The sequence below is a fragment of the Aethina tumida genome, chromosome 1, assembly GCF_024364675.1.
Source record: "Aethina tumida isolate Nest 87 chromosome 1, icAetTumi1.1, whole genome shotgun sequence".
Classification (NCBI taxonomy): Eukaryota; Metazoa; Arthropoda; class Insecta; order Coleoptera; family Nitidulidae; genus Aethina; species Aethina tumida.
Window position 1 is genome coordinate 40,046,236 of NC_065435.1, and position 24,950 is coordinate 40,071,185.

The 24,950-nt window shown below is 29.5% G+C and overlaps 2 protein-coding genes across 2 annotated transcripts in view; both read left to right on the forward strand.

Moving 5' to 3' along the window:
• Positions 1 to 553: 553 nt before the first annotated feature.
• On the forward strand, positions 554 to 2,398 carry LOC109609477 (vacuolar protein sorting-associated protein 52 homolog). Its single transcript, XM_020026140.1, has one exon. It carries the CDS (start codon positions 554 to 556, stop codon positions 2,396 to 2,398), a length of 1,845 nt encoding a protein of 614 aa, XP_019881699.1.
• A 2,431-nt stretch (positions 2,399 to 4,829) lies between these two features.
• The window catches only part of LOC109609529 (synaptic vesicle membrane protein VAT-1 homolog-like), a 41,435-nt gene continuing 21,314 nt past the window's right edge, over positions 4,830 to 24,950 (forward strand). The window contains exons 1-2 of the mRNA XM_020026195.2: positions 4,830 to 5,228; positions 21,582 to 21,711. Coding sequence (XP_019881754.2) covers positions 4,966 to 5,228; positions 21,582 to 21,711 — 393 coding nt within the window. The 5' untranslated portion in view covers positions 4,830 to 4,965. The remainder of the gene's footprint in view (positions 5,229 to 21,581; positions 21,712 to 24,950) is intronic.

Genomic DNA, 24,950 nt, shown 5'->3' on the forward strand with positions numbered 1-24,950 from the left:
CATAAAATATTATTTAGATCAGTATTCGTAACGAGCCATGAAACGATGCATAGTAAATTTTCTAAAGCTCTATACAATTACTGCGTTTGTATGCAGGCGGTGTGCAAACAGAAATCAATATCATCTTTTATTATTATAAGATATTTGATGAATAAAATAATGTACGCACTCGCAGACCCGCTCCTAGCATCCAAATTATTTACGACTGATCACAGTTTTCGTCTATCTATAATATATTTAAACTGATTAAAATATGTTATAATTTATTTAATTCTATGATCCAAGTAAATTGATCGTTGCTAGGCAAATTAAAACATCAATTTTATAAACAAATAGTAAATTTCAAGTGCTCATTTTAGAATCACACCCTCAAGATATTAGACAGTTTTTAAAGATGACAGAACATAATTGTTGTTGAAAAACCACAATATCCTGATCCTGATTATGAGTTATATACCGAGGCACAGGATCAGTGAATAAACTGGCCACCTTTTTGAACTGTCTTTCAAAATTGTCGTCCGTATTCCAGTATTGGACCAAATTGAAGGTGCCTATGGAAGGAGATATTTCGGAGAAGGAACTGAACGTCTGGCAGTTAACCCAGAACTCCGTGGACCCCACGGAGAAGGACTGCACCGACGAAAGTCCAGCCGACGTCACTTTGAAGTCGGGCGAAGGCGACAATTCGTTAGCAGAGCCCAAGCAGGAGGACACGGAAGAAAACCAAAACGATGCCTTCATCTGGGGCTACCAGGAGGGCGGATGCTCGAAGGACCGCAGCGACGACGAAGGCCGAATGGATGACGCGTCAATGAGAAGCTTGTCGTTGGACAGTTCGACCAAAGTTGTCAAAACAGGCTTGTTGGTCAACAAGTTTCAGGAAGTGCTGGAAGACTTGTCTCTTCCAATCTTAGAAATATCACTGGAGGAGGTGACCGAACTGAGCTACCACGCTAGCCTCAAGCGTTTGGAGAAGAAAATTGAAATGATACGAGCTAGAAATGTCCATAAAACCATAAAGCAAGTTTTGGAAAATGCAAAGGACATTGCAGTGGAAAAGATCAATAAGTTCTACACTAAGGTAGTAGACAAATTATGCCACCAAAAGCCCAACACCAAGTCCATTAAAGGCACCTTGAAACAGTACAAGTACTTATTCCCATTTTTGGTTAAATACGACAAGACTACTGCCAATAGAATTACTTACGAGTACATCTTATCCATGAACTATCTGTACTTCAAATATTTCAAACGTCTCAACTACGATTACAAAGAAAAATGGACCAAATCCGACTTAATTGGTACAGACAAAGAAATCAATCGATTTGAATTGAACAACAGACACGAGATTTTCTACACCAGTCCCGAAGACTCCGACTTCGATTACATAGAACAAACTTTCAAGACCATCCATGAGCTGTACATCGGAGTATGCTGTCACGAGCACGAGTTCATCCGCGACATATTCATGTTGGAAGACGAGGAGGCGTCGTCGTTGTTCGACGAAATGATGGGAAGATCGCACAGCTTAATCAACGAAACAATTACGAATTTAATCGACGAATGTAACGACCCCATTGGGCTGATGTTGTCGTATCAGCTGCTTCTAAGATTCAAGGGCACGTGTGAACACGTCCCGATGTTGGACGTGTACTGCTGCAATTTATTGACCACTTTGTTGTGCAGATACAAGTTTTTGTTGCAGCTCAACATCAGCAGCGTGAGGAATTTGGACAGATCTGAATTGGGGACCAACGTTGGTCTACATTTTGTCACCAAAAGATTCACGCAGTACGCCTACAGCATGGTGCATATCATTGGTAAATCATGCGCCATCATCAACGACCTGCACGTAGAGCTTCATCAGGTGATGCAACAGTTCTTTGATAGAGTTCAGATGTCTTTCGAGGCCCACAACATGGAAAACCAGAAAGTTACATTTAATATAATAAATTGCCAGCACATTTTAGACAAACTAGGACGTGGATTTTTTGGCTTCGAATTGTATTCGAAAAGGTACATATTCAATGTCAGGACATACCAGAGACTCATTTTAAGAGAGTATTTTAATGACTTAGTTGAATATGTTGATGAAGCTGAGGTGCTTTTGAAAAATAGTTCCATCAGCAAAGTAATGGAGTTACAGAAGTGCAGTCCAAATGTACTATATAAGTTGAGTTGCACTTGGAGAGCGTCATTACAAAAATTACATTTAGAAATACTGGCCCTGCCGAAACCGGGATGTTACAAGCTATTAGAGAGGACTTTGGACCTGTTCATTCAATATTACTCTCGATTTTATAGACTGTTGCCGCCCGATATTCAAAGTCGTGCACTGAAACTGGGACTAATTATTGCTGAGGTTAAGCAGTACTGCCTGCTAACCACATGCGACTGATCAGACGTTCTTGGATTCCTCTCCGTGGTTCTTCCATTAATTATATATACATATAAATATACACTAGGTATTTACTATACAAATATACAAGATTATTAAGATATCATTAGTTTTTATACACGTAGATGCATATAACACAAATTGTAACATTATAACCTAGATACAGATACATTTAATAAAAATTGGTTGTACTCTGATTCATGTTTATATCTGTTTTATAAATAAATGACCAACATGATTTGATAAATACAAAATTGTATTATTGTATTATTTATTATTTTTCTGTGCTCTTATCATGGTAACAATTAAAAATTGTCATAAGGAAAAAAGTAATTAATAAAATAATTATTTCTCCTGGAAATGTCCAGAGTTGGTATCTCCAACTTGAGGTACTAAAATTCTAAAATTCTGTTTTAAAATATATAAATAAATATTTAAGAAAATACTAGAATTTGAGAACCTCATTCTTCCATATCTCATTTTTAAGATTTTTGTAAATAAATAATTTCAGTTAAGCATACTTTTTCTATCTTATTTGTTTTTTTTTTGTTTCCCCCTTACAAATAGGGCTGTTAATTGGATGTGCCAATGAATCAAGAGTTCAAATAGAAATTGTTTTAAAAATGTTAAATAACAAACAAATTTATAAAATGATTTTGTATAAGAAATAAATATTTGAACATCATAGAGTATTTTTTAAAAATATATTACATTTAATAATTTATTTAAATATTAAATATTTTGGACTTGAAACCTAGAATGAAATTATTGGTTTAATCTATACTTTTTGTTTCTACTGAATTAGGATGGGGCAACAATGCTACTGTATATTTATCTGTATTTTCCTCTTTTTTCATTTTTCTCTCATTCTAAAGACTTTTTTCTTTTGGACTAGTATAGTATAATTGTAATGAATATGAAATTACAAAATTTAATACTGACTTATTAATAAAATATAAAATGATTAAAAGAATATTGTCTAAATATTTTATAAATATTATTTCCTGTCCAGAGTTGGATGTACTTTATTATCTCCATCTTGAGGTACTAAAATTCTGTTTTAAAATATATAAATAAATATTTAAGAAGATAATTAATTTTTAAATACCTCTGTTATTCTTCCATATCTCGTTATTAATTTTTTTATTAAAATAATTTTAATCAAACATATTTTTACTATCTTATTTGTCTTTTTTATTTCCCCCTTACAAATAAGTCTGATATGATATTGGGATGGGCCAAAGGATTAAGAGTTCAAATATAAATTGTTTTAAAAATGTTAAATAACTAATTTATAAAATGATTTTGTATAAGAAATAAATATTTGAACAACATAGAGTATTTTTTAGAAATATTTTTCATATATTATACTTAAAAATTTATCTAAATATTAAATATTTTGGACTTAAAACCTTCTAGAATGAATTTATTTGTATCTCTATACTTTTTGTTACTACTGAATTAAGAGGAGGCAACAATTCTACTACATATTTATATATATTATTCTGTGTCTCTCATTCTAAAGACATTTTTCTTTTGGATTTTTAAGTATAATTATATTGAATATCAAATTAATTACAAAATTTAATACTAACTATATTAATAAAATATAATATGATTAAAATAATATTGTCTAAATATTTTATAAATATTAATTCCTTTTTATAAAAATTAACCTAACCAAAACATAAATATATGAATTTTATGTTTTATTATTTTATTTTAATATTTGAAGAACATAGAGTGTTTTTTCAAAATATTTTAGACTTGAAACCTTCTAGAATGAAATTATTGGTTTCATTTATATTTTTTGTTTCTACTGAATGAAGAGGAGGCAACAATCAACAAATATTTTTCTCTTTCTATCATTTTTCTCTCATTCTAAATACTTTTTTCTTTTGGACGAGTATAATAATATTATTAAATGCAATACTGAATATATTAATAAAATATAATATTAAATTAAAGATTAAAAGAAAATTGCCTACATCTTTTATAAATATTATAAAAATTGTTGCAAAAACATAAATATATGAATTTTATGTCTAGTATAAATCATTTTTATTATAAACTTCATTAAAACATCATTTATAAATATGTATTTTGTAAAGTGTATTTTAGGAAGTTCATTAATATTCTGAAATTATTAAAAAAATCTCAAAAATTATTAAAAAATTAATTAATTTAATGACCAGGCTTACAGTTTATGTAGCGTTTAAATTAAATGAATTTATCAACATTCAATAAACCACGATAAATCAGAGACGAGATCAATTAAACAAATAATAAACAACGTTAATATTAGCGAATGAACCCAGGATCGTCCCTCCGGGCGATCCCGGTTGCGCAGAGGGTGGCTGTGTGCGATGCAGCGCGCCCCATTGCACATGCGTCGACCGCTGACGCGCCCCAAGCCATCCGAGCACCTGTTACATCCATTACATTCTGCCGTCGCTCCCGATCGCCGCCAGATCCACCTCACTCCGTGCACCGGACGAAACACCGTCTACCACTCACACTAGTTGTTTTAAAACAGTTTGGAAAGAGCAAGACAAACGAGCGGAACAATGTCGACGGAACAGGAACAGAGTCCCGCACCGGTTGCCAACAACGAGGACCAGAAGGAGGAGACGCCGACCGAGAGCAAGGAGGTGAAGGAGAACGGGACCGGCGAGGCCACTGCCGAACCTGTTGCGGAGGAAAAGGAGGCGCCCAAGGAGATGAGGGCCGTCGTGCTCACCGGCTTCGGCGGGCTCAAGTCGGTCAAGATACTGAAGAAGCCGGAGCCGGCCGCCAACGAGGGAGAGGTCCTCATCCGCGTCAAGGCATGGTGAGTGCGTTTTTGCGTTGCCTTTTTTTTTTCTTCTTCTCTCTTTTCGCGACCGGCTTTTTGCCCGGCCATCGGCACGTGAACAATTGGCCGAAAAGGGCGGAAATTGTGGGCGAAATTGTTCTCGGGGGCGGCCCGATGCGTTTTCGCAGATCGTTCTGTCTGCAATATGTTGTGGGAATTGTCGGGTTTACGGCTGGATTTGTTAATTGTTGTTGTTGCATTATATCGTCCCGGGCCGTTCTGGCCGTAATTTGACGTTTTTTGAAGCCGACATGCACTTGGGTTATTGTCGAATTCGAATCGTTCTTGCAATTTCAGGTGACAGCTGACAAAGTAAAAAAGACAGTTTTTGTTAATATTCGTGAATTCGCATACTTATTTTACATTTACATAGTCATATTTTTATTGTTGTTATACTTTTTTTATGATGATTATAGCAAAACATTATTTTATTCTTAGCTTGTGAATTCTGACACTTTTATGTTCCTAGGAAGTTTTACGACTTATTTAAGGGTGTATAAAAGAAAATATTTGTTCTAAAAATATGCCTTTTAAAAATAAATATTTATAGTAATAAATTGTTTTAATATACAATAATATTTACAAAATTAATTTTTATATTTTTATATTTATGTTCAAAATGTTTATTAATTTATTATCGTTCTACTTTTACTTATGTTTATAAATTTTTTGATTTTGACTTATGGAATTACACTTTAATTTTGTCCCCAAAACAATATTATCAACATAAATATGTACAAAAAACTTAATATACGTTATCTACTTGTTGATTTCTCCAAGAAATTTATTTACTTTTATATATTTTTATAATAAAAGATTATTTCGTCACGTATTTTGTGAGATTTGACACTTTTAAGTGTTTCAGATAAAAAATTTTTGTATCTTTTATGCAGCTTCTGAAAATACATATTTTAATAATGTTCTTTTAATCTAAATACATTTATGAAGTATTTCAAATAATTTTGACAAAATTGGTAAATATATTTTTGTATTTAATCATGAATTTTGTGAGAATTTTCAGACAGTTTATGTAATTTTATGAAATTTATTTAAAATTTTATCGAAAGAACTTTTGAATATACGTATTTAAATTTAAAATATGAAGATTTCAAACAATTTTTACACATATTTTGTGAGATTTGACACTTTAAAGTTATTATTCTCCAGATCCAAAATGTTTTAATCTAAAATTATTTATGTTCTTCAGATAATTTTTACAAAATTAGTAAATATATTTTGTGAGATTTGCTTTTAACTTATTATTTTATGTCTCCAGAATTTTTTAGTAATATTATATAATTTTAATATCTCTTGTATTGGAATATATTTAAAGTTTTACTAAAACAACTTCTGGAAATACATGTTTTAATAATGTTCTTTTAGTCCAAATTCATTTATGAAATATTTCAAATAATTGTGAGAATTTACAGATATTTTATGTAACTTTTTTTTTTATTTAAAATTTTATCGAAGGAACTTGTGGAAATACGTATTCAAATTTAAAATATGAACTATTTCAAATAATTTTTAATTTTTAAGTTATTATTCTCCAAATCCAAAATTGTTTAATATTTTATGTAATTTTCTCTTTATGAATTTATTGAAAATCTGCTGCTTCTGAAATTACATGTTTTAATCTAAAATTATTTATATATTTCAAATAATTTTGACAAAACTGATAAAGATATTTTTGTATTTAATCATGTATTTTATGAGAATTTTCAGACATTATATGTATTATTATGGAATTTAATATTTTATTGAAAAATACGTATTTAAATTTAAAATATGAATTATTCCAAACAAATTTTACAAAGTTAGTTTAGATATTTTCATTGTTTCACTTTTTCTAAGAATTGTGAATTTCTGATTTTGTTTGTTATTATAATTTTGTCCTCAAAACAGTATTATCAACATAATTATGTACAGAAAACTCAATATACTTTATCTATTTGTATATTTTTAAAAGGAAAAAAATAGTAATTTTACTTTTACAAATTGTCGTTGTGATTGTATTATTTTTACCAAAGCATTATTTTATTATGTATTTTGTAAATAGGTCCTTTATTAGTATTTTCGCCTTCTTGGAATTATAAATAACATAAAATTTAAGATTTTATGAAGGAAAATTTGCTGACAAAGTATTAAATTAAACATACAAATCATTTTCCTCTTTGCTAATAAGTTCTCAAAATAGTAGTAATATGAATACTTGTTGATATTTTTCCATTTCAATTATTTATAATTATGGTAATTTTCATAAACATTTTGGTAAAGTTGTTTCAGTATCAGTTACTCAAAACATATATAATTATTTAGAAATTAAATTGTTAACATTAGAACTAGTAAATTAGAGACCAATTAAAACTTGCTAACTAGTCTGGAAACAATATTGATTTCTAGATTTGTACAACATGTCATGATTAAATGTTATCTTATTATCTGGAAAGTTCTACAAACTGAAACCATAAATTAACAATAAAACATTCAACTCCAATAAACTACAATACAGTGATTCCTTAATAAAGCCATTATAATAAATTGATAGGGCACATTAACCAATAGCTTTTATTGTACAGGAAAAGATACGGGTACAGCTGAAATTGATATTGGCGCACCAATATACAAAAGAACACATCAACAGAATTCGATTAGGTCCTCATTGAGTCATAAATAATCTTCGGTATAACAATAATATACAATTCGTTCGAGATTCACTGGGCCAATCATCGCAGGAATTAGTCATGGCAACTAAATGCGCCTCGCTTTGACAATCCACCGTTTTCCAGTGATAATTTCAGTTGCGGTACCGGCGATATCGCCAGATTTTTTTTCCATGTCGTGTAATGAATATTTAAATGTCGCCTATCGCGTTTTTTTTTTTCGAAACAAACGCGCACAAAGTGCTGCTCGTTAAAATTGAATCGCAGACGCGGTTATTAAATGCGACAGATAATTCATCATGTGAAAGGCAATCGACGACGACGACAACGACGATGATGACGTGAGTCATCCGCACACCGGAAGTTCCTATATACATTTTATTAAAGCGGTTTTTGTTGTCGTGATTTAGAATATTTATAAACAATTGCGTCGAGTGGACATGTGCTGCTGGCGGGACGGTTAATTAATTTACTCTCGCTGGGAACGCATTACAGCCGTTCGTTCTTATTGAACGTGGTGCTTTTTTCGAGTGTCACACAGGACCGAACGTTCCTTGTAACGTCAAATGCGGGCGGAACGTTCGGTGATTGCGACACAACTGTTTGCGGCAGTTTTTCAATGGGTTTCCCACTCGAAAGGGAACGCAAAAAGAATACGTATTGATTTGCAAATCGATGCTGAAAGACATTGTCAGACACTCATCGGGAAACTGTCGTGTCTCGGCAGCGGGAACGGTTTTATCGTACATTGTTATTGGTTTATATTTTAACCATCCCTATTTACTTTATCATAAAAGATACCCAAGGAAGATTTACATAAAATTTGTAAGGATATTTATGAATGTTTATGAAACATATTTTCCTATGATGTCCATATATCACCAGATACAAAGGGTATATATGTTTTTCTCAATGGAACCCTCTGTGTATTATGACATGCCAAACAAACCTCCAACCCACAGTCCCTAAACTAAATCTCTGCAAGTCCCATTTCCTCCAGATTGGCTTTAATTTGAGTTAACGATAAGAATCTATTGCTTTATTACATTATAATTATCCATTTAAGTTTTTTGAACTAAAATAGGAAACCACTGATTTATTTAGTTCTTAGCAATCTCTGCTTATCAGTTTGTCTATGACCCATTATTAAATAATTATAATAAGTAAAAGTCCTCTGACAAATAATCGACTATATTAAAAAGTATAAAGTAAAAAGGTTGCTATAATTTTATCCAACGACAAAGAATGTTAAAAGATGTTCACAGTTAATTAAAGAATATGATTAAATTGACTAATTCAAGGCTTCTAAAACATTTTAATGAGTTGCTATAATTATGGCCACCACTGTACATGTACATGTCTGAGGATTTTTCAGTTTTTCAAGATATCGAATTCGAATAAAAGCCATGTAAAATAGAGTCAATTTAACTAAATCTTTCACATTTAAATGATTTTTATATTCAAATTAACATGTCTAATTCAAAATTTATTAAAAAATATTTTTGTTTCCCTAATTTTTGTTAAAAAAATAATAAAATAATGTGAAATTAAGACCAAAAACTATTACTTGACTTACATAAAGTAATTTGCACTCTTAGTAATCTCTACTTATCAATTTGTCTATGACCCATTATTAAATAATTATAATAAGCAAAAGTTCTCTGATAAATAATCGACTATATAAAAAAGTATAAGTGAAAAGTTGCTATAATTTTGTCCAACGACAACGAATATTAACAAATGTTCACAGTTAATTAAAGAATATAATTAAATTGACCAATTTAAGTAGTATGGCTTCTAAAACATTTTAATACGTTGCTATAATTATGGCCACCACTGTACATGTACATGTCTGAGGATTTTTTAATTTTTCAAGATATCGAATTTGAATAAAAACCATATAAAATATAGTCAATTTAACTAAATCTTTCACATTTAAATAATTTTTATATTCAAATTAATATGCCCAATTCAAAATTTCTTAAAAAATATTCTTGTTAAGTATGAATTTAAATAAAAAAAAAATTATAATATTTATTTCAATGATTTTCCCTAATTTTTATTAAAAAAAAATATAATAAAATAATGTGAAATTAAGACCAAAAACTATTACTTGACTTACATAAAGTAATTTGAACTCTTAACAATCTCTACTTATCAGTTTGTCTAAGTATAAAGTAAAAAATTGCTATAGTTTTGTCCAGCGACAATATTGAAAGATGTTCACAGTTACTTAAATAATATAATTAAATTGACCAATTCAAGTAGCATGACTTCTAAAACATTTTAATAAGTTGCTATAATTATGGCCACCAATGTACTCGTACATGTCTGAGTATTTTTCAATTTTTCAAGATATCAAATTCGAATAAAAACCATTTAAAATATATAAAAATATAAATCTTGCCATAAAATTTACATGTGTTAAACTGCCTGATAACATATGGGCACATCAACTACTTAAAGGAAGGGGGTTACATTAAAATATAATGTTCTTAGTCAGGTCGTAAAAATTCTTGATTCTCAACTATTATAAGCACAACCAACAATTCCGAAGTAAACGACATACTAAAAGTGTCTTTTATTGTATAAATATTGACTTGTAATTGACCCATTTACCTATCGAATATTTTAGTAATAAACACTTTTTTGGAAATTTACCTAATACATTAAATAAATGGCTCATAATTCTGTAAGTACTCACTTAATTTAAACAAGCAAAGTAACACTGAATTGAGGGTATCTCTTCCACTTATATTACGACCTCTCTGTATAAATCCTCTGTATCTAGGAATTTGTGTATGGTACACCACTGGATTATAAAACTTCATAAATACTCTCACAAATTTTATTGAAAATAATTTTATATTTGAATCTTTTACAATAATGGGGGCTTAAATATAAAAGAGAGAGAAAATGTACATTTAATCTTCGGTATAATCCCGCATTTAGAGTCCGTATTAGTCGCTTTAAACATTTACAAGTGACTTTCGCAATTGTGAACCGTTTGTTTACGTGCTAATGTTTATTGACGCTTCCCCCGGCCACTTAGCAACGCACTTATATATCTGCGCCGCAAACAAAAAAAAAATCCCGGCCGAGATTGATGCCGAAGGTTTTTAGCCAGATTTGCGGGAGGGGTTGGTGCTGATTCGTCGAAAGGTGCCGTCGTGAATGTGGAAATTAATGTTCCCAGATGGGAACGGACGTATTTCGCGGCGCTTTTATCGTACTTTTCACCCTCCCGGACTGGCTGGGGTGACTTCTCGAATGAATTTTGAATAATTGCAGCTGGAGATAATTGCTGGGCTTGAGACTCGCACTGCAAATGTCGACTGTGAACCGTCTTTTTGATTTTATAAGTCGGTTTCAATTTAAATTGATAATAATTGCAGAGGAATTAATACAGGGCAGTAAATTTTCTAAAATAATTAAAATATTTTCTTGATTATATTAAATTTCTAAAATTATTGATAATTGTATGAACTTTCTAAAATGTTCCAACTAAATCAAAAACATTTTAATTTTAGAAAATAATAATTTTAATGCTTTTTGCCTTTTCCTGTTGTAAAAATTTTTAGTTAAATTAAATGAAATTATCTAAAACTGTGACACTACTTTTTTTCAAAAATTATCAGAATAACTATTTTACATATTTAAATGATTATTTGTTAGAATGAATACAATTATTTAAAAATTTATTAAATTCGAATTTTACAAATATTTCAATGTTTTTTGTATTTTCTAAACATTTTTTAGTCAGTTTCAATTTAAATTAATAATAAATACAGTAGAATTAATGTAGGGAGTTAATTTTCTGAAATACTTTAAATATTTTCTTCTTATATATATATATATATATATATATATATATATATATTTTTAAATTTCTAAAACTAGACAATTTTGTGAACTTTCTAAAATGTTCTAAAACAAAAATACTTTTCAAAATTTATTTTTTTTTAATTTTTTACAGAATATTTTTGTTTTAGCATAAATTTGAATTGTAAAAATTAAAAAAAAAAACAATATTTCATTGTTTTTTGCCTTTTCTTTTTGTAAGATTTTTGTAAAAATTTTTCGTTAAATGAAATTAATCTGAAACTACTTTTAATTTTTTTTTTCAAAAATTATCAGATTTAAATGATTGTTTGTTAAAACAAATACTATTATTTAAAAATTTATTAACAATATTTTACTACAAATTTGAATTGTAAATGTTTTCTGCCTTTTCTTTTTTTTTGTGATTTTTCTAAACATTTTTGGCTAAATGAAATGAAATTATCAAGTTGTTGATTTTTTAAATCTTGAAAATACTTTGAATTATTATTAAAATGATCAAAATGACTGTGTTTTAGATTTTAATGATTTTTTAAATCGAATTACTTATGTTGTTCACAATTTACTAAAAATAAAATATATATAAAATATAATAATTATTTTTGAAATTCTCAAAATAACTGTGTTTCAAATTTAAATGATTTTTATATTCAAATTGATATATCGAATTCAAAATTTCTTAAAAAATATTTTTGTTTAGTATTAATTTAAATCGAAAAATATTTCAATATTTTTTGCCTTTTCACTTTTAAAATTATCAAATTGACTGTATTTCAGGTTTAAATGATTTCTTTAACCAAATTAACACTGTTATTCAAAATGTACTAAAAATAAATATTGTTCAATATAAATTTAAATTGAAAAAATATATAATAAATATGAAAATGACTGATTTTTTTAAATCAAATTAACACTTATTCAAAATTTACTAAAAATAATTTTTTCAAAATATAAATTTAAATGGAAAAAAATATATAATAAATATTTAAGTGTTATTTGCCTCTTTTTTGAATGATTTTTGTAAAAATTTGTAGTTAAATGAAATGAAATTATCAAACAGTTGATTTTCTAAAAAAAAACACTTTTAATTACTTTTAAATTTATCAAAATAACTATTTTACAGATTTAAATGATTCTTTTCTTGAAATAAATACAATTATTCACAGATTTCAATTCATCAAGAATATTTCTGTTTTTGTTTTTAGTATCAAGGTGATAACTTTATGAAACTTTGAAATTATAAAATAAAATATCTGAGGTACAAATTTAATTGATTTTCATATTAAGATAAATGTGATTAAAAATTAATTGAAAAATCTATTTTAATAAAAAGGTAAGTTGTAAACATTTATAATAAATATTCTGGTGTATTTTATCTTTTATTTTTGTATGCATTTAATTAAATAAAGTGGAGTTATTATCAAGTACTATTGAGGAGTACTTTTAATGTTATTAAATTTTGCAGTATAAATTACTTTCTATGGGAGCTGCGTTATTAATTATTTAATTAAAAACAAAAGTTTATCAGCTGCGAGCAATTATTTATTTGACTAATATCCTTAACGCCAGTAATTTTTTAATTAAAACTTACTGAACTAGGAACAAACCCCGCCAATATAGCCGTCCGCAAAAATGATAATAACGTTAAAACTCGGGCAGTTCGCCTTAAAACCAACAACGACTTTTGTTCATCCCACCGATACGAAGAGACGGCGGGTGCACGCGGAAAGTAGAAGGGATATGAAAAGTTTATGGTGCATTGGCGTGGCGGCCAGACAGACTGTTTCATGTTTCCTTGTTAATTTGCTTTATTTTCAATTTAACTGTCCGCCTCATGATAAAAACATGCGATCCTCCTCGCTCCCATACACCAATTACTTGCGGGCCTTCCTTCCATCTTTCGTTGGCGTCATTCACTGGCCACAGATTTTCTGAACCTTTAGTATATGTGTGTGTGTAATCGACACCACCGTCGTACCCCGAACAGATGTATCACATTTTTTCTCCCGTTCTTCGACAAGTAGGTAAATTGTGGATTATGTGTTTTCAAAGCTGCCTCAGTATGGACCCGGGCATAATAGACTTCTGTTATTTTAGGATTCGGCCTTAAACCTTATGGCTCGAGTGGTTCCCGTATAAGATAACACTTAATCTGCCCCTTTTTCAAACCGTTTACAATTCCCTCTTTGTGTAACTAGATGCGTTTATCAATAACGTTCAAGTTTGGAACAACAACGGTGCGTTGAAATTGTTTCGGGCCCGACGATTCGAGTTAATAAGTGGAAACGGTTGTATGAAAGACGTCGGAACTGTTTCTAAGCGCAACACTTGTTCGCTGTGACCCCAGAAAATTGATCCGACTCTCCGCCGTCAATTCTAATGGGGGCTTCTACGCGTTCCGTAATGCACCCGAGTGTTTTTCCTTGTACGCCGGGGATTATATCAACGTTGCAATTGAACCTACCGTCCTCCGCGGTCCCCGGTCCTCGGGGCCGGGGATTACGTGCGAAAAGTGGAAAAACTTACGAACCGGGTCCGACGGTGGGGGAGTTTAATTCCGCGTCGGCTTTCCAGGCCGGGCTAATTTGTTGTTTCGGTAAACAAGCTCGAATCGGATCGGTCGCGTTTGAGGTGAATCGATTTCACACTCGATAAGTAATCGGCCCGGCCGGGTTCTTTGAACGTCGTCTCTGATGCGTCGACAAAGGCTCTAATCATCCGATGTCGGTGTCACGTTTCCAATGAAAAATCAAAACGGCAAAAAGCGCGGACGGGCACGACGGAAGCGTCCGATGATTGTCTCGTCACAATTAAATTTATAATTGAAACCGGGGGGTAAAAAAGTCGACGGCGAACGCGTCGGCCGGTTCGGAAGCGAAATGCATTCCGTTCGTTATTCGCAGTTATTTTTGTAATAACCGTGTTTCGTCTGTCCTGCACATGCACCGGCGGTGATTATTTTTTCGGCGCATCATTAAATTAAAACCGGGCGAAATATGTGTGGGGATTTTGCTATTTACAAAAAAAAAATAAAATAAATGTCGGCACGTTTATTTCTGGCGCAATCGTGGAGAATGTGTTTGGCCCATGATTTTTCTTGACTGTGCCTTGGCTGGTCAAAATTCCTGATGACTATTGACTATAACAAGGACACCCCAAAAGGGAGAACATAATATTTTTTCGAGGAAAGTAAATCCAGTAAAATTTGAATAAAAAAATATATGAAAGAAACAAAATTGATATAGATACATATTAAATTTGTAAACATTTATAATATTACTTTATATACTGTGAAAATAACTTTGGTTTTTGTTAAAATTAATTGAGATATAATCAAAATAACTAGTTCAAATGTAAATAATTTTTAAATTCAAATAAATTTAAAATTTTAATTAGGTGAAGCAAAATTTAAATAAATCTATTGTTGAAGAAAATTCTATATTATTTTAATATTTTTAAAAATATAAATAAATTTGAATTATAAACAATTTAACAAATATTTCAATGTTATTTGCCTTTTTTATGTAAGAATTTTTTAATTATTTTAAAAATTATCAAAATAATTATTTTACATTTTTAAATAAATGCTGAATGAAATACAATTATTTAAAATTGTAACAAATATTTCAATGTTTTTTGCCTTTTTGTATAATTGTTGTAAATATTTTTTGTTAAATAAAATAAATTTATCACAAAGTTGTTGATTTTTTAAAACTTTAAACGCTGTTATTCAAAATTTACTAAAAATATATTTTTTTTCAATATAAATTTAAATTGAAAAAAAGTATATAATAAATATCTCAATGGTTTTTGAATTGAAAGTACTTTTAATTTTTTTTTAAATTATCAAAATGGCTGAGTTTCAGGTTTAAATGATTTTTTTAATCAAATTAACTCTGTTATTCAGGAATTATTAAAAATATTTTTTTCCTCCTTTTTGAATAATTTTTACACAAAATTTTTGGTTAAATAATATGAAATTATCACAAATTTGTTGATTTTCTAAAACCTTGAGAATAATTTTAAAGTTAACAAAATGATTTTTTTTAAATCAAATTAACACAGTTCAAAATTTCCTAAAAACAAAATTTTTTCAATATAAATTTAATTGAAAAAAATATATAATAAATATTCGAGGGCTTTTTGCCTCCTCTTTGAATGATTTTTGTAAACATTTTTGGTTAAATGAAATAAAATTATTATCAATTTGTTCATTTTCTAAATCCTTGAGAATACTTTTTAGTATTTAGTCACTGTTGTTTAACATTTTCTAAAAATATATTTTTTCAATGCATATTAAATATTCCAGTGTTTTGTGCCACATTTCTATATGGTTTTTGTAGAAAAAATAATAAACTGAAGTAAAATCAACATCATGAACTTTCTAAAACGTTGAAATTACACTTAATTAATTTTAAAATTATTAAAATAACTGTATTTTAGATTTAAATGATTGTTGTATCGAAATTAATATGTCCAGTTCCAAATTTACTAAAAAATATTATTGTTTAGTATAAATTAAAATAAAATTATAATAAATGTTTTTTCTTAATTTTTGTATAATTTATGTATAAAAAAAATAATAAAATAATGAGAAATAAACGTTCAAGACTATTACTAGGTTCGCATAAACTAATTTGAACATTAAATTAAAGTTTATTTCAGCGGAAATAATCGCTTTCATGGGTACTCACTAAACAACACTAATTGGTTCTCATAAAAAGCTGAGAATCTATAAAGTTCATCGTAAAATACAAATGGACCAATTAGATACAAATAAAGAGGAAATGAACTGGATAACGAGTGTGTATCGAAGTGTATGGATGACCGAGATAAATTTAAAATACAGTCGAAATTCGATAAGTCAAATTTTGATTACTCGAAGTTTTGATAATTCGAATCAAACTGCGTCAAGAGGGAGAATTATGTGTAAATATACTGAACAAAATATTTGACACTAAAGTCGAATTTTTTGATAGAGTACCTAATTGCATTGTTAACAGTTCGATTGATTTTGTTGACTGTCCTTGTTCAGGTTGTGCATTTAAGAATAACATATTTTTTTTTAAATCCTCAGAAGACAACAAACATATTACCACCACAAACTTTGTCAATTCCAACGGAAGTGGCCATGTTGGTCTCTCCAACGGCTGATATAAAAAGGCATAAAATATACATGATAGATCACAGAAAACTTTTGCTTTTGATGCCAAGTTTACCGATTTCTGTTCAGTCAATTTCAAGTTACAAAGTTTTCAACTTTTTCAATCTTTAACGTGTTACTTTATTTTAAAAAATAAGCAAATGCACTCTTAATTGATAAATTAGAAAGAAAAATTTATTTATCTGTTAAGTTAGTGGTGTTAGCTCCCCAGTGGCCATTTTAGAGTTTTCAAAATACGTTCAATGATCCTTTCAGGACTACTTCTATTTGTAATGTGTTCGATTACTGGTTTTCGATAATTTGTAATTTACTAGGCTACGCCTGACAAGTCATTTTAAGGATAGAAGTTGGACTGTATTTGTAATAAATGAAGTTACACAGCAACGTGGCAATTCTTTCAGTCACTTGACCAAGGCACAACCCTAAATTTTCTTCAACGACGAACATAAAAACCTCCTAAGTGCACGAAACGAATAACATGAAACAATAATTCCACCGTTGTAAACAGTATTGAATGGAAGCCCTTATCGGCGTCCTTCGACCGAAATAAAAGCCAGATGGCAAAAAGAAAAAAAAAAAAAAACAACGAAACGGCATAAACTTAAGATCGAGTTAATAATAACCGATGTGTTTATATTTGGGGTCACGAATAAACAAGGAAAACAAAGAGGCAAGTGAAAATAATAATAGTAATAAAAAAAAAAATAAATAAATAAAAGAAAGAAAACAATGGCGTAAACAGTCGGAAACGCAGCTGGCACGAGATTGTTTTCGAAATGGGATACAATCAATCGTATGGGTTTTGCGTCTGGCGATAAACTATTTGGTTAATATACAGCGCGCCGCGAAATAACATGTCGGTAGCAGCGAAAGGGGGCGAGTGCAATAACCAACCGTTTCGCCATTTATTGTTGGGCCGTCGTTCATCCGTGAACCGCGACGTTATATTTAGATTTCCGCACGATATTGTTTTATGACGATTTGGCCTTAACTGCACTCTGTATGTTTCCGATGCGGCTCGACAAGTCGTTTCAATTTCGAATGGGGTTTGTCGACGACGCCGCAAATAGACTTGCTATCGAAACGTTTCGTTTGTTTTGCTTCGGTGGTATTAGTGTGCTGTTGTAATCTTTCTCTCTGATAGTGATTCACTGTAAAAACCTTAAACAGCAAAACATTTCAAGGAGCTGCGACTACGATTACCTTCTGTGATTCATGATGCAAATACATCATGATCCATTCATATTTCGTGCATTTCGTTATCACCACAGTTTTGACCTAGAAAACTTCACAATGAACTACACTTTTTATGTGGTAAATGATAACGACCACAAAAGAGTAAACATTCATTACACTGGATTACTTTTTTATAAAAAATATTTAACAATTACTTTTCGTACATTATTTATTACTTAGTTCAATTTACTTACGAAAAATCCTCTTTGAGGAGACTTTCTTTGTTGTAAAGACATATTTCTAACATAATTGAGATTGCTGCTGCATTTTATTTTCATTTTCATACAATCCTTGATTAAAATTGTAATTTACAAGAAAATGTTTATTATGATGCATAAACCTGGTCTCAAAGAATAGAAAACTTAAAGAAGCTTATGAATCACTGATTAATATGAAATATTAACTCAGAACAATCTGTACACGTAATTACTTACTTAATGTAATATAAATTGAAATTTATAATAAGGTTTTCTTTGAAGAGAGTATTTTATTATGGAAGACATTTTTTTGTTGCTCTTGACTTCAGATTAAAGTACTATAATGTTACCAATCAATAATTAATTTTGTTAATTATATTTATATTTATAAATATAATTATTTATTATATTTGATCAAAACTTAACTTATAGTCTGTACATAGAGAATATTATTGATTCTTTTCTCAGTCCAGTTTCAGGACATCCAAAAATAACTAATGTTGAAATTCTTTTAATTAAATAAAATCTGTTATCAAAGAGTAAATAAATAGAAACATTAATTTACATATAATAATTAATTATTAACTTCAAAGAGAATATTTCATAAGAGAAAACTTAAACACAAGAATTGTTGTATTTCATATTTTATATTCTCCTTTATTAAAATAAAAATTTCAAAGAATATCTTTATTATTTATAGTGTAAAGGTAGAGTCAAATAGTCATAAACTAAAAGAAACTTATACATCACTGAATAAAAAAAATATTAACTATTATTTATGTTGCAAAAGTCTCTACGTATATTTACTTTGATTTTAAATAAAATTTCTAATAAAAGGGTCCCTTGAAGATAATATTTCTTGTTCTTATGTCAAATGTTCAACTAAACTAAAAGCAAAAATATTAAATACCCTGTTTGTGTGCATTGTTTTACCAAGTAAATATTTCTTTTTCTAAACTGAAATACAAAATTGCTGTGCTTTATTTTACACTTCTGTACAAGTTTTTGAATTAAAATTTAACATATTTTTACATAAAAGTTATTCCCAAAGAATAAAGAACTAAAAAACAACTAAATCAAAAGCATTTTATAATCACTGATTAATATAAAATATGTACTTACAAAGTTGGTTTCATATGAAAATAATTATTTACATATACTGGTAGTTTAATGATAGTTTTCTAACTCAATTGAACTTTTCTGAAGAGGAAAACAGAAATGTTAAATAGAAAAGTTTTTCTAATTTATTTTCCAATTTTACAGAATATTTAATCCAAATTTAAGTTTAAATTAGTAGACTAGTCAAAGAGAATCTTATTACGTCTTTAATCTGAATTTAACGAGTAAAAAAAAAACTAGAAAATGTTTATTATGGTGTATAAAGCTGGGATCAAAGAATAGAAAAATGAAAGAAGCTTATGATTCACTGATTAGTATGAAATATTAACTCAGAAGAATTTTTTTTTTTCTGAAAGACAATTTTTTGGTGCCCTTGTCTTAAGATTAAAATGTCAATGAAATTTTTTTAATTAAATAAAAGCTGCTGTCAAACAGTAAATAAATAGAAACATTGATTTACATATAATAATTAATTATTAACTTAAATTAAAAAACTTAATTAAGTATTTCTTACGCTGATGAGAGAAAATAAGAAATATTTAAACGCAAGAATTGTTGTATTTCATATTTTATATTCTCTTTTATTAAAATATTTGTTATAATAAAATTTTCAAAGAATATTTTTATTATTTAAAGTACAAAGCCAGACTCAAAGAGTCAAAAACTAAAAGAAGCTGAATAAAAAGAAATATTAACTATTATATGTGTTTCAAAAGTCTGTATGTATATTTACTTTGATCTTAAATACAATTTCTAATAAAAGGGTCTATTTGAAGATAATATTTCATGTTTTTATGTCAAGTGAAACTAAACTAAAAGCAAAAATAATAAATATCCAGTTTGTTTGCATTTTTTACATTATTACAGAATTTTAATCAAAAATTAAAGTTTCTGTCAAAAATGTTACTCATTGAATTCCCATACATAAAATTTATTACCAAAAAATATTTTTTATTTTCATTTCATTCATTTTATTTTATCAAATTTCTAATAAACGGAGCCTCTTCGAAGAAAATATTTCTTTTTCTGAACTGAAATTGTTGCACTGTATTTTACACTTCTGTAAAAGTTTTTGAATTAAAATTTAAAAGTTACAAAAAAATCAATAATTAATATAAAATATTTACTTCCTTTTAACTCTAATGGTAGTTTTCTAACTTAATTAAATTTTTCTGAAGACGAAAACAGGAATGTTAAATAGAAAGGTTGCCCTAATTTATTTTACAGTTTGATAGAACATTTAATCCAAATTTAAGTTTAAATTAGTAGACTAGTCAAAGAGAATCTTTTTACGTCTTTAATCTAAACTCGACGAGTAAAAAAACTAAATAAAATATATAAATAATTGTTTAATATGAAATATGAACAGTTATCTTGAACAATAAATGTTTAAAAATAAATTGGGTGACAAATGCATGTTCAAATATTGGTGTGAGTAATTTTTAAACAACACTAATCTTCACATAAAATAAATTGGCCAGTAACACAACAGTGATAAGAAATAAACGTAATTTAAAATAGTTTGTGTCCTCAATATTTGGATGCAAATTAGGACGAAACCCTCTATAAATAATATTAAACAAATTTAATATAACTTTGTTAGTAAACTCGAATGTATTTTGCATAATCATCCCGCACATCCATAAATGAAAACTGTCACTGAAAATTCTGATAAATGCACACACACACAACTCCATTAATCATTCCAGTGGAAGAATGCACTTTTAATAAGCGACCGCGGGGTTATTGCTCCCCGTCTGGTATTTGATTTTTATCCCCTTTCCGGTCAAACAGCTTCCGGTCCATGGTCGGGCATGCGGCCCATTTAAGCCCATTCCGACACACAATGCAAATTCCCGACGTCGCAAAATGCTCTTGTCCTTCGTCGTTAGCGTTATCTTTGCCTCGGTTATTTGTTGAGGGACGTGTCTAATGTGTTTTGACAAGTTGTTTACCGAGCGAGACTATTATTATAGGTGTCGTAGGGTGTTTTGATGCTGGAAAACGGGCAACAGGTCCGTTGTTGGCTGACGGAAGTAAATAACGAATCGATTTTAATTAACGAGCGCCCAAGACGAGACATGTAACGACGTTTTATCTCTTGTTACAGCGGTCTCAACTTCCAGGACCTGATGGTGAGACAAGGAGCCATCGACTCGCCGCCGAAATGTCCCTTCATCCTCGGCTTCGAGTGCGCCGGCGAAATCGAACAGATCGGCGAAGGAGTCGAAGGACTTGCGGTAAGTGCACCCCCCACAGGCTTCGTTGAATTCCCATCTGGCGATCATCACGCGCCAGACCTGCGAGGGAAAACAGATAACGACCATTTCGGCGCAATAATTGTCGCCCCGACCCCCCCGTTTGAGTTTTCACGTGGCCCGGGGAGAAAGGATCGCAGCATCCGGAGACGCAGACGGGATTACCGGTGTCGCGTTTCCCCAAAGACCCCGATTGCGTCTGGGGAGCTTCGAATCCGATCCGCCCGTTTTGTGGTGTAATTAATTTTTTTCCGGGGGGAGGGGGGGGGGCGACGAGTTTTTTGCTTTTAGATTAATTAGTTTCGGGACGTTCAATCTGTGTGATGGGATTGAACTTTGGACGGGAAGGGTAATTTACGGCGGCAACATTTCGGCGTCCGCGTGTGAAGCGTTCGAAAATTCGCCGTTTTCACCTTCTGAATTATTCAGCGGCGCGAGATTAGATGAACCCGACACGGTGATCCCTCGACACCGGATAAATAAACCATTGCAGGGAATTTATTTTATCTCTTACCTTATTCAACTCCGTATGAAATTTAATGTGCGCTTCGAAATTTGCTTTCAGGCGAATTTCGGATGTTTGTTTGTTTGTTTGTTTGTTGTTTGGCCGATAAAAACTAATTGGTTGTGGTATCATTAAAATTAATGAATTCGTGATGTGATGTAAAATGATAAATTTAAAATAAAATAGCCACAAATTGAACATTATAATTAATTAAATTTCCTCTTCGAAGAGAATATTTTATTCTATTGTTATTACACATAAATAAAACTAAAATATGACCAATCTTGTCATAAATATAATTATTTATTAGCTTAAATTTATAGCTTAGTTTCCTCAAGAAGAACATCTAAAATTAAGTTAATGCAAAAAATCTTTTTATCGAAAGGTAGATAAATAAAAAGGCTATAACAGAAACGATTTAAAAACTTTTTTATAAAAAATATTTACCAATTTACTTTTAGATTACTTTCCGGGGAGTTGAGAAGGCAAATAGTTATTACTTAAGTCGGTTTAATTTAAATTAAATTTGCATTAAAAATCCTCTTTGAAGAGACTTCTTATTGCAACGACATATTTTCGACTTAATTGAGATTGCTTCTGTATTTTATTTTTCATTTTCATAGAATTTTTGATTAAAAATGTAATTTCCAAGAAAATGTTTATTATGTCGCATAAAGCTGGGCTCAAAGAGTAGAATGCTGAAAGAAGCTTATGAGTCACTGATTAATATGAAATATTGACTCACAAAAAACGTAATTACTTATTTAATTTAATCGAAATTGAAGTTTATGATAAAAAACGTCTTTGAAGAGAATATTTTATTATTGAAGAAACTTTTTGTTTTTAAAATTACAGTGGTGTACAGAAAATGTAGACTTCTATTTAAATCCAGTCAAAATATTTTACATTTTGTTTAAAACAATTACATTATTTCTACAATAATTCATTTTGTACCTAAATCAAAATAATTTCTACTTAAAATAAACAATAATTAAAATAAATGTACAGTGTGATTACTCACATAATAGTACATATGTAAAAAATATATATTTATTAAATAATTTTTATTTAAATTTAAAATAAACTGAAATGCAAAAATTTGAAAATATTAATATATAAAATAACATTATTTTATACTTTTGTAATATTATTTTATACTTTTGTAAAAGGTTTTTAGTTAAAATTTTATGTAAAAAAAATATAAATGTTTCTTTTACATTACTAAGGAGTAAAGAACTAAAAAAACAACTAAACCAAAAACATGCTATCACTGATTAATAAATCAAATAATTTCTACTTAAAATAAACATTAATAAAAATATATATTTATTAAATAATTTTTACATTAATTACAAAAAAATGTTAATATTTAATTGGATATTTCATATCATTCATCATCATAAGTTTTCAATTGGGTTTAGATCCAGACTTTACGCTGGCCTATCAAGATCTTCGACATGATCATGCCTTTACTAATTCTTAACAACTTTGGACAGAGCTTCAGATTATTAACAAGCAAAAAAATCCATGTAACTGGTTAATTATTGTTGGTAAATCAGATTAATATGTGCTTTTAAATATCTTCGTCGTTTTTAAGATGTGTGACAAAAAAAGCAACAAAAAAAACGTGTAGAATATTCAAATATATATATATATATATATATATATATATATATATATATATATATTTACATTTTGTGATATTTTTCTGGCCACCACTGTACGTAAAGAAACTTTTCTCAAAGAGTAAATAAATAAAAAAAAAACAAGGAAAGGAATATTCATAAATAGTTTTTTTTTGTCTCTCATACAGATATTATTATGTGACCGATAAAAACTAATGATTCGACATGGTACAATTAAAATTAATAAATTCCTGACATATCATTTTAAAATAAAATAACTAATTGTTACTTGGAATGTGAAATCGCATTTTTTCTACAAAATTATATGAAATACTTAATCGTATCATACAGTTTCAACAAACAGATTCTGTGATATTGTTGATGAAATGTTGTACTTATCTATTTCCAGAATGTTTATAGTAAATATTTGAAGAAGACACTTGTCACCGACTTATTTTTAGATTATGGGGTAAATTTACACATTTTCCATTGGTTAATGCATGTTTTGTCTTTCCTCTGACTGATGTGTGTCGTTTTAACTAGTTTTTTTAATAAGTATTAAAAATTTCAGTTAACGACACTGATTTAACGCATCAGCACATCAGAATTCAAATCATTTTATATTACTTCCTGAAACAGCAACAAAATGCAGATTCTGTGTGATGAAACATTTCTATAGAAGCAAAACAGTTATGGTGAAAAACGAAATAGTTTATACATAATGCGTTTCCGGAAAACTTGACTAGACAATTTTCAAATATGTACGTCCAATCAATTTCAGCTTCACATTTTGCATTAGCAACTCAAAAAGGGGACATGCCAAAGCATTCAATTAACTTGGAAGTTTAATTGTTTACGTTCCATTATCGCAGTTTGTTGCGGGGTTTATCAGAAAAAGCAATTTCCTGTGGCCCTGAACCGAACGAGAGAACGACACGATACATCTATGTATTACATTTTTTTTTACGCACAGGTAGATCGCGCCGAGTGGCGGAAGTTTGATTTTCCGTCGTGCCCCCCGGATAAGGAAGCGGGACGGGGGGTGGCGGGCGGTAGAGAGTTCGACGGATCGCGAAACCAGGTGGGCAAAA

Bases quoted from the DNA above. Each gene is read 5' to 3' on its own strand.
- LOC109609477 (XM_020026140.1), top strand. From the start codon at position 554: ATGGAAGGAGATATTTCGGAGAAGGAACTGAACGTCTGGCAGTTAACC.